Source organism: Pogoniulus pusillus, chromosome Z, assembly GCF_015220805.1.
Source record: "Pogoniulus pusillus isolate bPogPus1 chromosome Z, bPogPus1.pri, whole genome shotgun sequence".
Lineage (NCBI taxonomy): Eukaryota > Metazoa > Chordata > Aves > Piciformes > Lybiidae > Pogoniulus > Pogoniulus pusillus.
In genome coordinates this window covers 64,981,913-64,995,511 of record NC_087309.1, presented here as the reverse complement: position 1 = coordinate 64,995,511, position 13,599 = coordinate 64,981,913, and the positions used below count along the sequence as shown (strand labels likewise).

Here is a 13,599-nt window from a genome sequence, read left to right as displayed (position 1 = left end):
CTGCTCTTCTGGTCCTTGTGTATTAGAAGCAGTTCTTGTGAAAGCAGCGCTCAACAAGAGTTTCCTTTACTAAGAGCTTTTAATTTACTTTCCTTTCCCCAGGCGAGGCTCCACCGCCGCGCTCAGACGCTCGACCCGCACCGACGAGCGCGCGCGGCCAGGCCCCGCCCCGCCCCCCCGCGGACGCCGGCGTCGCCAAGCGGCGGCGGCGGTGACGCCCACTCCTCTCGCGAGATAGCGAGAAGCGCGCGGCCGGTGGCGGCCGCTCCCCTTAAATAGCGGGGTGAGGCCCGGCCTCCCCAGACGGCGGCGGCGGCGGCGTTAGGGGCAGCGGCTACGGCTCGTCAGTTCTGTCTTCTTCGTTCTGCGGGTGAGTAGGGCCGGCGGCGGGGTGCGCGGTGCGGCAGGAGCGCTGAGGTCCTGCTCGTCTCTAGCGGTTAATTTCGCAATATGGTGGACCCTGCTGGCTGATTAGATGAGGGCTGTGGCTCCTGCGCTTGGTTGCTGGTAGCAACGGGGCCGCCTCCGCCGCCTCCTCCGCCTCCGTTATCGTCACTACGCTTTCCCCAGCCCAAGCCCGAATGTGTTGCGATAGGCCGCTTAAAACGCTTCCCGGACCAGAAAATCCCGAGGTACTTGCTCACCTCGAGTAAAGTCATGGAACTGCCCCGTCCCTGAAGAAGTCTGCGGTAGCAACCTGGAAACCGGGGCGCTCACCTTCTTCAGGCACCGCGGTTACGCTAGGCGAGCGCCTGGACCCACTCTTATGTAGAACAATACGTGCTGCTCTCTGGTCTGTAACCTCATTCCGGTTTGACAGCCAAAACTGAGGGATCTGTGCAACTGTGCGGTATCCCAGGTATCTTCCCCGTATGCAAGGCCAGGCGTGACCTCACAGACTAACTTTTCACTATTTCAGTGACTAAAATTAAAAGCCATGCCACGTGTGACTCGATCTTTTGGCGACGTGTCACAAATGTTGACTAATCCTTGAAGTAGAGGCCCTACTTCCTTCAGAGGCCAGATTCTGTGTTGCTAGTCTCTTCGTCTGTTCTGCAGCATGCTTTGTAGTTTCAAGTGAAATTCAGATATGCTTGAATCTGGCTTGTAGTGGTATGTGAAGAGCATCATATGCTTCTGGAAGTATTTCAATACTTGATAGATGGAGGGAAAACTGCTTGTGTGTCCATGCTGATCTCATTACAGGCATTATTTTGTGCTACGTGTGTTAATATGTGCAAGTATGCTCGTAAAATGTTTACAGTATGTGTTTGTCCCTATTATGTAACAGGGAGAAGTTTTACTTGATCCTAGGCAGAATAGTAATGTGCTTTTTTTGATACTGTCGCATGTATGTGAAGGCTGATGGCCTGTTCAAGGGCTGATTTAGCTTGTCTTTCTGTTACCTTCATTTACGTTGGCTCATTTGGAACTTAAGTGCCATGTGAAGCCATTGGTACAAAACCTCATTCTTTCACATTTATTTCAGCCTACATTCATACAAAGGATGATAGTGCATTTCTATGTGTTGTCCTTACATGATAATCCTCTCCTTTTACCAGGGTTTGTATGGCAGAGTTAGAATGTTGGAAAATAATTGAGTATCATAGGCTTGTTGAATGACTGGTATCTGCAGCACATTTTTTATTGGACAGGTAACATTAAAGTCATAATTGGCATTAAAAAGACTTATTTTCTGCAGTGGGCAAGTCCTATACCCTGTGTGTTATGGGAATGCTAACTTTCCAGCAAGCTGAGCAGGAGACCACCAAAGATAAAGAACTCTTGAGTTTAGTGGAATTCATTGTGAGAATTGAGCTGAGGTTACTTGGTACTTCCCTTTATTCTTCCATGCATTTACAGGATCTTGATGACAATGGGGGCTCAAATTTCAAACTTGTTTCTTAAAACTGCTGTACCTCAGTGCCTGTCTCTTGAACGTGCCCTACTTGTGTTGTCTAAACCAAAGATAAAGATTTGCTTTCTAAATTGTCACAATAAAATGTAGTCCCTGTCTTTAGGAATGTGAACACCCTAATCCTCTTGATCAATGGGATTGATTACAAATGGGTTATTGGTTTCAAAATCTGTTGGTTAAATGAAGTGGATATAAGGGTGCTGTAACTTGTATGCTTCTTTCACAGGCTGTGTAGAATTCAAGACCTGAAAAAAATGGCATTGGCAGCAGTTGATCCACAGCAGGTATGCTTAAGATAGCCTCATAGTTTTTATGTCTAGTTCAGAAAAGTAGGAGTCAACTAACCTCCTTCTCTTTTAAACAGAACATTGTATCAAGGGTTGTCAACCTTCCCTTGGTGAGCTCCACCTATGATATGGTGTCCACAGCTTATATCACCACAAAGGACAACCATCCTTATCTGAAGTCAGTATGTGAGATAGCAGAGAAAGGAGTGAAGACCATTACTTCAGTAGCCATGACAGGTGCTATGCCTATCATCCAGAAACTGGAACCACAAAGTAAGACAAAGATTGAGCTGTTCATAACTTCAATTCTATTAATTGCTTTAATTCAGCTAGAGGTGCTTGGAGTTTAGCATGGTCCTGCTGGTCTAGAGTGCTGTTTCGGATGGCTGAGTGGACTGATTGTTGACAGGCTTATTGAGTAACTGATTACAGATGAGTTTGAGTCAACAACAAAAAAAAACCTAGAGCCAAAGCAGTTTCCAGCTTTCGTAATACTAAATTGGTTGCTCTTGATATGAGAAATGGTTACGTAGTCCCTTGCTCAACATATTGCTCACCTTTCACCTGGTTTCAAGTGCTACTTTTGTACTTTCTCTCGCAGAGCAACTAGTGGTTAAATTTTGCAACTGTGTAGCAAAGCTATTGTAACCAGGAGTCTGTTTTTTTTCTACCTGCAAGTGAGCTTTTTTCTATCACAGTGAACCTGCTCTGTTCTTGGGCTTTACCCCTCAAAGGAGAGGAGGCAACTCCTGTAAGAGTGGTGTTGCATGACCCCTGTTTCAAGACGATTCTCAGTTGGAATGAGTCACATTAAGTTAAAAAAAAAAAAAAATTAAAACCAACTATTATGTTCTTTTATAGTTGTAGTTGCCAACAACTATGCATGTATAGGTCTGGACAAAATTGAAGAGAGACTGCCTATATTGAATCAGCCCACTGACAAGGTAAGGTTTTTCTCTGTACATATGCCAAGCAGAACTACTATACATCCATCTTGTTTATTATTGTCACTATGAAACACAAATTTCAATAATAAGCCACACCTGAAGCACTGTTTAGAAGCAGTGAGGAAGTGAAAGGTATTTCTGTAGAATTGTTTATTGCCTGAGAGGCAGCTGAGCCTCTTAATTTTAAAATCTGCCTACCATTTGATCCTCCTCTAGTTGCTATTTGCTGATGGGCATCTTTTTAAAAGTCTGAGTCCTTGTCTCTTCCCTTCTCAATGTGATGCAGATAGTTCCTGAATTATGTTCACCTATGTGTTTTGAGCTGAAGGCTGTGTGACAGTCATATTTTATATACTATTGTACACATTTTCAGGGCAGATTTTCTCCTGCATAAATGATACTTGTACGATCTTTAGCATAAATTTATTTCCTGGATTACATAGCTCTCACTAGAAAACATTTTGAGTGAATTAACTGTTTCCTATGACAGGTTGTTGCCAATGCCAAGGATGTAGTTGTTGGAGCCAGAGAAGCTGTAACAACCACTGTGACTGGTGCCAAGGAATCTGTTGCTCACACAATCACTGGAGTTGTGGGCAAGACCAAAGAAGCAATGCAAGAGAGTGTAGAAATGACCAAGTCAGTTGTCAATGGCAGCATTAACACTGTCCTGGGAAGTCGTGTGGTGCAGCTGGTGAGCAGTGGAATGGACAGTGCTCTCACTAAGTCAGAGACCCTTGTAGATCAGTATCTCCCACTTACTGAAGCAGAATTAGGTAAGACCAATTCAAGGTTTGATTTTGTTAGGATTGGAGACAAGAAAGCAATCATCCATTATTTACTTGCTTATAGTGGGGTTGGGGGCATGTGCTTCCCAAACTGTCTTTCTTGCCTTGCTAGTTGTAATAGCATCTTCACAGGTAAGCAAAATAAAAGTAGCTATTACCACGTGCAGTGGTCTATTGGCCTACTCTGGTGCTAAAGGCTACTAAAAAAATTGAGCATGCAGCTATTACTAAGATTTCGACCTTTTCAGTTTTCTTACACTGGTCAATTTACTTCCTTTCTACATATATAGAGAAAGAAGCTGCAAAAGTTGAAGGTTTTGAAGGTGGAGTTCAGAAGCCAAGCTACTATGTTAGACTAGGATCCTTGTCTTCAAAGTTCCGCACACGTGCCTACCAACAAGCCTTAAACAAAGTTAGAGATGCTAAACAGAAAAGCCAGGAAGCAATCTCTCAGCTCCATCACACTGTTAGTCTGGTAAGTTTAAGCTTTCACTCAAGGTATAAAAAGCAGTGTCGTAGTTTTGGAGTGCAGAAAACAGCCAAAAGAGGCACAGAAAAACTGAAATTGATGTCTGACTAAATGCACTTTCTAAATAAAAAAAATGTTGTTTATTTTTTATTCAGAATTTTACACCATCATTCGGGAGAGGTCCTAAGTCAGGCTGAGTTGTGAAGTAACAAGCAATTTCTTGTCATTATAAATGCTACAGAAATAGCAGTGACATTTAAAATGATACTCGTCAGTTTGACACATACTTCATTCAGTGAAGCAAGTGTCTTGTGATTTAGAAACATGTCAGTCCTCTAAGTCCTTCTTGTTAATATCAGATTCTTTACGGGATTGCTTTTCTTTCTGTCAATAACAGCATTCCTGGGTACTTTGGTAGCTTTATCCTAACAATGTATCTCTATGTACAGGATGAATTGGCATGAAGAGTCATGGCCTTCTACATACTTGCAAATCTTTTTATAGGATGGTAGTGAGGAGCAAATAGTTAGTCAAAGTGATACACTGCTTAACATCTCAAAGGTGCTTCCAGTTTTCTTTGAAGAGAGGGAATACAATTCTTTACATTGAACTCTTGAAGTATTTTGGTAGAGTAGCCATAATGGAACTGTTTTGACTCTTTGCTGTTTATTTCCTTATTTGGCTGTATTTCAGATTGAGTATGCCAGAAAAAACATGAATAGTGCCAATCAGAAACTTCTTGATGCTCAGGAAAAGATTTATCAGTCCTGGGTAGAATGGAAGAAAAGCACAGGCCAAAATGATGGTGATGAACTTCGTAGCACTGAGGTAAATAGATGTGAACATAAACCAGAAATAAATGAATGATATACTGTCAAGGTAATGGCAAACTAACAGTCCCCAAGTGTTTATGGGACCTTAACAGCACAGAAGCCTGTATGCAAATGTGGAATCAGAATGCTAAAGGTCAGCAGTAGTGACTGTTATGAGCCCACTTTTGCAAATGCTCTGGAGTTCATTCTCCTTTCAAGAGAATGCCTAATCTATTTATCATGTGACTGACCATGTCTTGGCATATCCCAATCTAGATCAGATAGGGCTTATATGATATGGCCAGATGAGGAGTAACAAATTGTCAGCATGAAGTATTCATAGGCATAGACTCAGTCTTATATGTAACTTTATATGGTGGTGCATTGATTGGAATGTACTTACCCGCTCTGACTTGCCATCTGGAGTTGATACAAGAGCTTCCTTATCTGTTGCTGGGTGGAAGCTACCAATGTTTCACAAAGTACTTGAGTGTTGAACAAATATCAAGTACTTTCAAGTCTCCTACTCTTCAGACTTAAGACCTGGTTATTATCTGCTGTAGCTTTATTATTCCCTTTACTTTGCTTCTTTATATATCTAGAGCAATGTAAAATTGCTATATTTGTAACATGACAGTAATGTGCTGCTGTTCTTTTTGTTTCCAGCACATTGAGTCAAGAACTCTAGCTATTGCACGGAGCCTCACTCAGCAGCTTCAGACCACCTGCCTCACACTGGTCTCAAACCTCCAGGGGCTACCACAGAATGTGCAGGATCAGGTTTACAGTATTGGGTCAATTGCAGGTGATGTCTACCAGAGCTTTTGGTCAGCCTCTTCTTTCCAAGAGTTATCAGACAGCTTTCTTGCCAGTAGCAAAGGACAGCTGAAGAAAATGAAGGAGTCTTTGGATGATGTGATGGATTATCTTGTTAACAACACACCGCTCACCTGGCTGGTAGGTCCCTTTTACCCCCAACTGCCTGGCATTCAGCATGCTGAGAGCAAAGGTGAAGGGGAGGAAAATTCCAGCCAGAAAGACAAACAGCGTGAACACACTACTGAATAAACTGCATAGCATGCATGTACTCTGCTGGCTGATCAAACAAGTGGCCTTAGCAAGTGTAGCTGTCAAGGAAACCTTGGAGAAAAATCCAGAAACATAGGAGTAAGAGAGTGACACAAAGAAAAGACACTTGCACATTGGTTATGTTGTCCTGTGTAGCTAGGCTGCTCTAAAAACTCACTGTCTAGAGTGCCTAAATATTGGCAGCTTACAGTTGTCAAGATGCCTTGTTTGTCAAGTTAAGAAACCTCACTATGCTTATTAATAGTATTAATATAACTAGTGTAAATGAAACCTTACCAAAGCTAAAAAGCATTTGATTTGTTTCGTCTGTACCAGAATATAAAAGACTTACATACCATGCAATGCATTTAAAAGCTCTGCAATCTAGCTAGATAAGCTTAAATTCCTTATTTGCTGCAGATCACCTGTTTGTTTGTGGTGGATCTGATGGCCTCAAATTCTACTCTAAGATTTGTGAGTGCAAAATTCCGAAGCTGAAAGTGGGGTTTCTAAAGAAGTCAGCTGGAGTTACTTAAATGCTGTGACTATATAAACGTACCTATTTTGTAACACAGTGACCTGATCACACAATATCTCAAGTCGGAGGCAGCCATAAGGATTGAGTCCAGCTGCTTGCTTCTTGCAGGACTACCTGAAACTAAACTATATGACTAAAAGCATTGTCCATGTGCTCCTTGAACTCTGGCAAGCTTGGTGCTGTGACTAATTTCTTGGAGAGCCTTGTCCACTGGCCTACCAAATTGTAATCAATATGATTTGAATATGCAGTATAAAGACAAGATTCATGCTGTTTGTACCAAAGCACCTGTTGTTGTGAACTGCTTTTTTTGTAGCTGTCTTTTGTAATTAATTTTTGTATGTTAGTAATAAATGCTTCAGTAGCTAAAGTCTGCCTCCATTTCAGTGTTGTTTAAAACAAACGTAACTTGCTCTTCTGTGACTCCTTCAAATTGAGTCCATCAGAAAGCAAGTTTGAAATGCAAATGAAGTAGGACGTGCATTGAAAATGCATGTGTGTATTTTTAGGTAAGTAAGATACTACTGCAGCATTTCATTCCACCCTTTGGATTCCTGTGTGTTCCTCCATTCAGTCTTGGCTTTGCTTTTTTTATGTCTGCTGTTGTGCCCAGCTTTTAATGCTGTCTTAAACTGATGGATGTCCCAGTATTGAGAAGGATATGGACAAAAAACCCTGTCCTGCCTTTACAGTAGGCATTCTGTGTGCATGAGACCGCTAGCTACTAGCTTTGGCTGTGCCTCCTTGTAAACAGTATATATTCCTCATCTGCAAATGCCAATTTTAACCTGTTTAACTTCATTTACCCTCTTTTGGACTTGAGTGACTATTGTATGTTAACACTCAGCTACTTGCGTGGAATTGTTCCTCAGTAAATCCTGTGAACCCTTCAAGAGAATTACTATCACTAAGAAATAATCAGCTCTTTTTTTTTTTGTTTAGGGCTGTCCAGGTAAGTTGTCAGTGTTCTGCTTGTATGCGCCCTGCAACTTTGTTGCAATTGTTTGGTGTAGCAATGCTGTCTACCATTTTCAAAGAGGTCACCAAAGTGTGAAGCAAAAATGGTGTGCAAAGAAAGCTTGTCAACGAATGACATGGTGCTACATGGAGCAATACCTGCACCTGGTGTAGTGTGGGCATTCAGGCAAATCACATGTAGTCTAGTATTTAAGGTGAGAAGGCTTTGTGAGCTGTTAAGTTAGGGTTGGTCTGGTAATGTTAGGAAGGCCATTTTAAGCACAAGGTTAAACAAAAGGAACAGCAGGTTTACAGATAAAGATAGTGTAACTTCGAGTTTTAAATAACCTCCTTAGAAAAAGCCTGCTGTTTACCATGAAACTGATATGAGTTACTGTGTGGAGCCTGAGTTAAGGCTTCTGTAAATCTTAAAACAATGAATTCTACTTTAACCACTGAATGAGTCCAGATAGTGAATCTTTTAATCTCCACTTGTGGGGGAAAAAAAAAAAAAAAAAAAAAAAGTTAAGTACGTCCACTGTTGTAAATATGCTCAGGAGTAGAATGAGACTAATTTGGTCTGTGAGCAGTTGGCACTTCAAAGAAGGGAATTTTGTTAAATTTGAAGGCTGTAGACCTTCATTGTGAGTTGTTCACTGTGTTTCAAGAACTGAGAAATAAATATCATCTAGTGATGCAAAAGCAATGCATCTCTTCTGCTTTAAGTAACACTAGTGCTTTGTATTATTTTAGTTATCTGTCCACCTTTACCAACTGTCATGAGGCAGATGAAGTACAAAGCAAGGAAAAATGTTACCAATGTAGATCTTCAACTTTTGTCCTTCACCTTGCACTGTTGTGTGATAACTTTGTAAAAATACTTTAACAGCTGACTCTGGTGACTGCAAACAGAAGAATGTCTGGTAAATGCTTACCTAGTGGCTAGGCTAATAGTCTGTTATACAAAATTCTGGATAACAGTTCCCATATTACGTTATGGTGATGTGTAGTCACTTTGGATCTTGCCCACTGCACTGAATATATGTAAGTTTCTCTGTTCCCCTTCAACAGAGTGAGGAGCCTTTCCTTGGAGGAAAAGAGGGCTTAACAGCAAATCATTATGTTGCTGTCTTATTATTTTGAATAAAAGTCTTTGGATAGAAATTACCAGATTCCTAAATAAGCGTAGAAGTGAATGTTTAAACTGAATTGTCGCAGTTTGGGTTAGGAAGCTGTGAAGTCTATCTGGAACCTTTTATAAAAGATAAGACCAGATATGTTGAAAATCATAGGAAGTAGTTGATCCAGTTTATAGCAAGGCAGATAAACCACGTAAAATGGGACAGAGTGTCAAAGGCTACTAATCACACAAAAAAACTGGGATGGTAAAGTTTAGAATATTAATGTAATTATCACAGGTAAGGTTATTATTCAGGGTTTATTTAGAATCCAGAAAACAGTTTCTCTCCAGGAGACACTAAAAATAATTAAGGCTAATTCAAGTGTCCATTTTCCAGGCTCATTTAACAGAGAACTATTACTGTATTATTTCTGATAATATTTTTCTGCAAAGTTATAAGTGTTCTGATATGGCTCTGTATAGTATAAAAGCTTTGTAAACATTTTTAGCAGCATACACATTGGTCAAATCCAAATTACAAGGTTTATGCAGGGACTGGAGTTGCACAGCTATAACTAGTTTGCCTCAAACTAAAGAAAAGTAAAAATCTTTTGAAATGTGTTGCTTTCCTTTAGATGACTTTTTTTTGCAATAATCTTTTCCAAATTACAGATTGCAGAAACACTAAAGAACTAGTAAAATAGAAGAAAGGATTTGGAAATAACTGAGGAATTACTTATCTTTATTTAAAACACAAACCCAACCAAACAAAACCCACAAAGACTGCACCACAAAATTAAGCCATCTAATTAAAAACAGAAAATGAAACCCTGCCTGTTTTTTTTTGAGTATGATCTGTTGGTCATTCGCATGAGCAGAAAGTCCAACATGCAACAGTTTGCTGGAGGTATTGTGCACAGTGTTATGTTAAATGTGTTTCCTTTCATACAAAAATGGAAATTGTGTTTGCTTTGGATAATGCAGTCTGACTAAAAATTAATGCCTATTCTGAAAATGCATAAATTAAGAACTACCTCTCAAATTGTTAGTGGCTCAGTTATGAAAATATCCATCTTGTTCTTGCTAAATTTAAAGGTAAGTTAGTAATGACGTTAAATTTTCCATGCAAGGATTTTGCAGGTTTTGTGTTATTCTGTGTAAACTATTTACATCATATAGAGGAGTGCCATGAAGAAGGGTAGTCATATCTGGCATTATTAATTGTAGCAAGAATTGGCTTACTCCTTTAACTTCCAATAAACTGTTAAAAGTGATATGGAAGTGAAGATTCCTTTACTGAAGGAAGTCCATAACATCAATGGGTTTGCATTGATTTAGACTGTGGCAGTTGACAGAATGTTATGCTAATGCAATTTAGAATGTGCAAAACTGAGAAACAATCCTGGCATCAGGCCTGTTTTACTCTGATTCTGACAGATATACTCCAGTTTGAAATTCTTTTGCCTGAATGTCTTACCAGTGTGTTAGTCAGCAGATTATAGTTGTGCATTAAGGAGGTGAAGAAAGCATGGTCTTAAATTTGAGCAGTTATCCTGTTGTCAATAAGAGCAGTATAGACATAAGTAATACAGGTGTCTTAAACCTAGGGTGTAGTGAAAATTACCAGTGGTCAGACAGTTACTGAACATGACCATGTGCCCTTCTCTGTAGAAATACAGAATAAAACAACTTAAGTCATCTGTTTGGACACATTATAAAATGAGTTTGCATGTGGGCTGCTTGGCCCTAGTCTTGCTAAGATACCCCCATTTGTACTGCAGCATGAAATACAGCGTCATGTGCTGATAATAGGAAAACTTGTTGATTTTTCTAAGTGCAGTAATTACAGTTCGAAGCAAACTGCTATAAGCAGAAAGACCCAAGATAATCCTTCCTATTATACAGATGTTTCCTCCATTCGTATTGATGTTTGATTTATTTATTTTAGGAGGCAAAGGTTACTGATCTCATTTTGATCAAGCCTAGGTTCTCAAAGTGGTCTACACATTTCATTGTATTCACACTAAACACTACGGTAGTAATCAGGTGGCAAATTCTTCTGGATCTCTGTTTTAATTGTATCTTTATTACTAAGTTGCTGTTGCCTTATGGGTACCTACCCTCTAAGGAACTGAGTGATTCATGTTTGGTACTATCTACAACCTGATAGCTGAAACAGTAATCACATTATCCTTTGTGTTCTCTGCTCTTCTGACCTATCTTAACAGCAGGCAAAGCATAGATTTCTTTTGCATTCTATCTTTCATAAAATTAAGTCATAGGTGATGTGTTTTGTAGTAAAGAAATGGATTAAAATAGCTTCTCCAGTCAGCACTGAGCTTAAGTTACACAAATGCCTAGAAGCTTCTCCATTTACAAAGCAGCAGCAACTTGAAGTCCTGTGAGCGTGGTACAGTCTTTATAAGCTGATGTTGTGCTACCATTAAAGCTTACTGAATCAAATTAGTTGGACAAAAGTATTTTTCACATGGGGCAAAAGCCCAAATTTGGTTACAAGTAAATTGCTTAATTACATCCCATTTTTCAGAAATGCCTAAGTAACCTAAGTCCTACTAAGGGGACTTAAGGGTTGGGACTTAAGCTCCTAAGTGTCTTAGCCAACATTTTTAGACATGTGTAACATCCATGTATCCACTAATGTCTCTGGCAATTTCTAAAATCTTAACAGCGTAGAATACTATAATGCAGTTAAAACAGAGGCCAATGTGAGATTGCAGTTCCAGATGTGCTTCCTAAGGAAAGGTATGATGTGGCAGGTAGGCAGAGCAGTACAGAGCCATCCATATCAAGCTCCTCATGGCAAGTTCCTTTGTATAAACTGTTGCTCCCAAGGAAAGGAGAAACACAAAACAAGCTTAAAACCTTTCAATTTCACCAAAGCCACCAGTTTCCCTAAATACACTCCACTCAGTTCAGCTTAGTTTTATGCCTACAGTAAACATGCAAACATGCTATTTCCTAAGCAACTGGTCTACATCTTGTGTAGTATTAAGTGTGTGTTCATGACTTGTGTTACATATGTTACTGAGCATATTTCACTTTGTTTTCAGTATTTTGGGTCTAGTTTCTAGAGATGCTGAGCGCCTTTGTCTCCTGACTTCACTGAGTACTGCACAAAGTTGTTTAGTTTAACTTCTAAATTGATTGAAATTTCATTCCTATGCAGGTTCCAGATTTCACTATTACAGACCTGTCTTCAGAGTCAGATGATATCCCAGATATTTTGGATTTGGATGAAGATGAACAACAAGACTTTTCACGCACAAATGGCCCTTATACTGCAGGGCAAAGAGCTGAATAAAGAGACGCATAAACATCTTTTTGATACAATGTACTTTTGCCATGTTTAAAAGTAATCTAAGTTAAAGATGAACCTGCCTAGCTTAGGGCTTTCTGGGGATATTTTTTTAAAATCAGTACTGTTTCACTTAGAAGTATCAGAGTTCTGATATTTTTTTTTCCTGTTTAAGGAATGCATGCTACATTAATTCATTAGCATTCTACAGGCCAGGTACAGCCTAACCAGTGTATCCAAGTGATCTAATCAGCAGTCCTGAGAACATTCCAGTGCTTTGCATAAAGGACTGGTAACAAAAGGAGTTCATGAGGATTTGTGCACAAAATCTCCCCTTTCAGTCAACGTGAAAAGCACTTCTGCATCTACCTCTTTGCTGCTGGAAGGGGTAATAGACTTTGTCTGTCTCAGATTTCTCTCAGGTTCTTTTCTTTGGGCTCTGACCTTCCGAGTTTAGACGCCTGAAGCTTCTTTTTGGCGAGAGTGCTTTATGCACAAAAGGACTTCTTTTCTCTCTGTATGCCTTCTGTGTGCAAAAATTTTGGTCATCCTAATGCTATCAGTTGTTGGGCCTGAGATCAGAAGAGAGTAAACGTTTAAAAATCAAAGTTTTCCAGGAAAAAATGAGACAGAAATGAGGCAGAAGAGACCACAAGAAGTAAAGAAAAACAGAATGTGAAGATACAAATATTATGGAACAGGGGAAAAAAAAATGAATAGTTGAATTCAGGTGCCAGTGATGATCTTTTTATGTTTAAATAAATCGAGTTTGTGTTAAAAGAATGTCACATCTGCTTGCACACAGTGACTTCTGTAGGAGTTGGGGGTGAATGGAAATTGGACTAGAAGCAGGTTTTTCTTTCCGAGGAACAGGCTGAACTCCCACAGGGGTCTCCACGTCACCAGCGCGACTGCAGCAAGGCTGGAGATGTTGCACGGTGCTACTGTGTGTCAACCGCAGAAACGGCATTGGGTAGAGCTGTGAGGTGTTCACCTCTGGTCTTTTGTCATACGACTCTTGGTTGTTGTGGAAACGTTAAAGCCCAGACACTGAAATGCCTTGAAATAAAAGTCTGAACTGCGTAGCCTGCTGCTGGTGTGAGCATTCTATGGTTGCTGTGTTACATTCTTTAATCTTACTACAAATTATCTGAAACGGGAAGGCCCTCTCAGGCCGTTTGCTTCCACCGCTGCCCGGAGCACGACGTTCTACATGACATTTCAGGCCGCTTCGGCGCCTCCTCCGGGCAAGTTTCGAGCGCCGCGCCACCTCCGCTCCCACGGCCCCGACTCTGGGCCTCCTCCGTTTAGCAGCGGCGCTATGACCCCACCTCCGGCCTGCAGCCGAGCGGCGGCTCGGTCCCTGTGCTCGGCCGAGC

At 40.5% G+C, this 13,599-nt stretch overlaps 1 protein-coding gene across 1 annotated transcript; it reads left to right on the top strand.

Moving 5' to 3' along the window:
- Positions 1–222: 222 nt before the first annotated feature.
- On the top strand, positions 223–13,305 carry PLIN2 (perilipin 2). Its single transcript, XM_064176519.1, has 9 exons — positions 223–370; positions 2,145–2,202; positions 2,283–2,478; positions 3,067–3,149; positions 3,643–3,928; positions 4,231–4,415; positions 5,103–5,237; positions 5,888–6,178; positions 12,092–13,305. Exons 2-9 carry the CDS (start codon positions 2,173–2,175, stop codon positions 12,224–12,226), a joined length of 1,341 nt encoding a protein of 446 aa, XP_064032589.1. The 5' UTR covers positions 223–370; positions 2,145–2,172; the 3' UTR covers positions 12,227–13,305.
- Positions 13,306–13,599: the final 294 nt, after the last annotated feature.

Excerpts from the sequence above, each read along its gene's own strand:
- PLIN2 (XM_064176519.1), top strand. The coding sequence starts at position 2,173 with ATGGCATTGGCAGCAGTTGATCCACAGCAG. Across the intron at positions 2,203-2,282 it reads CAGCAGTTGATCCACAGCAG|AACATTGTATCAAGGGTTGT; the intron begins GTATGCTTAAGA and ends TCTTTTAAACAG. Across the intron at positions 5,238-5,887 it reads ATGAACTTCGTAGCACTGAG|CACATTGAGTCAAGAACTCT; the intron begins GTAAATAGATGT and ends TTTTGTTTCCAG.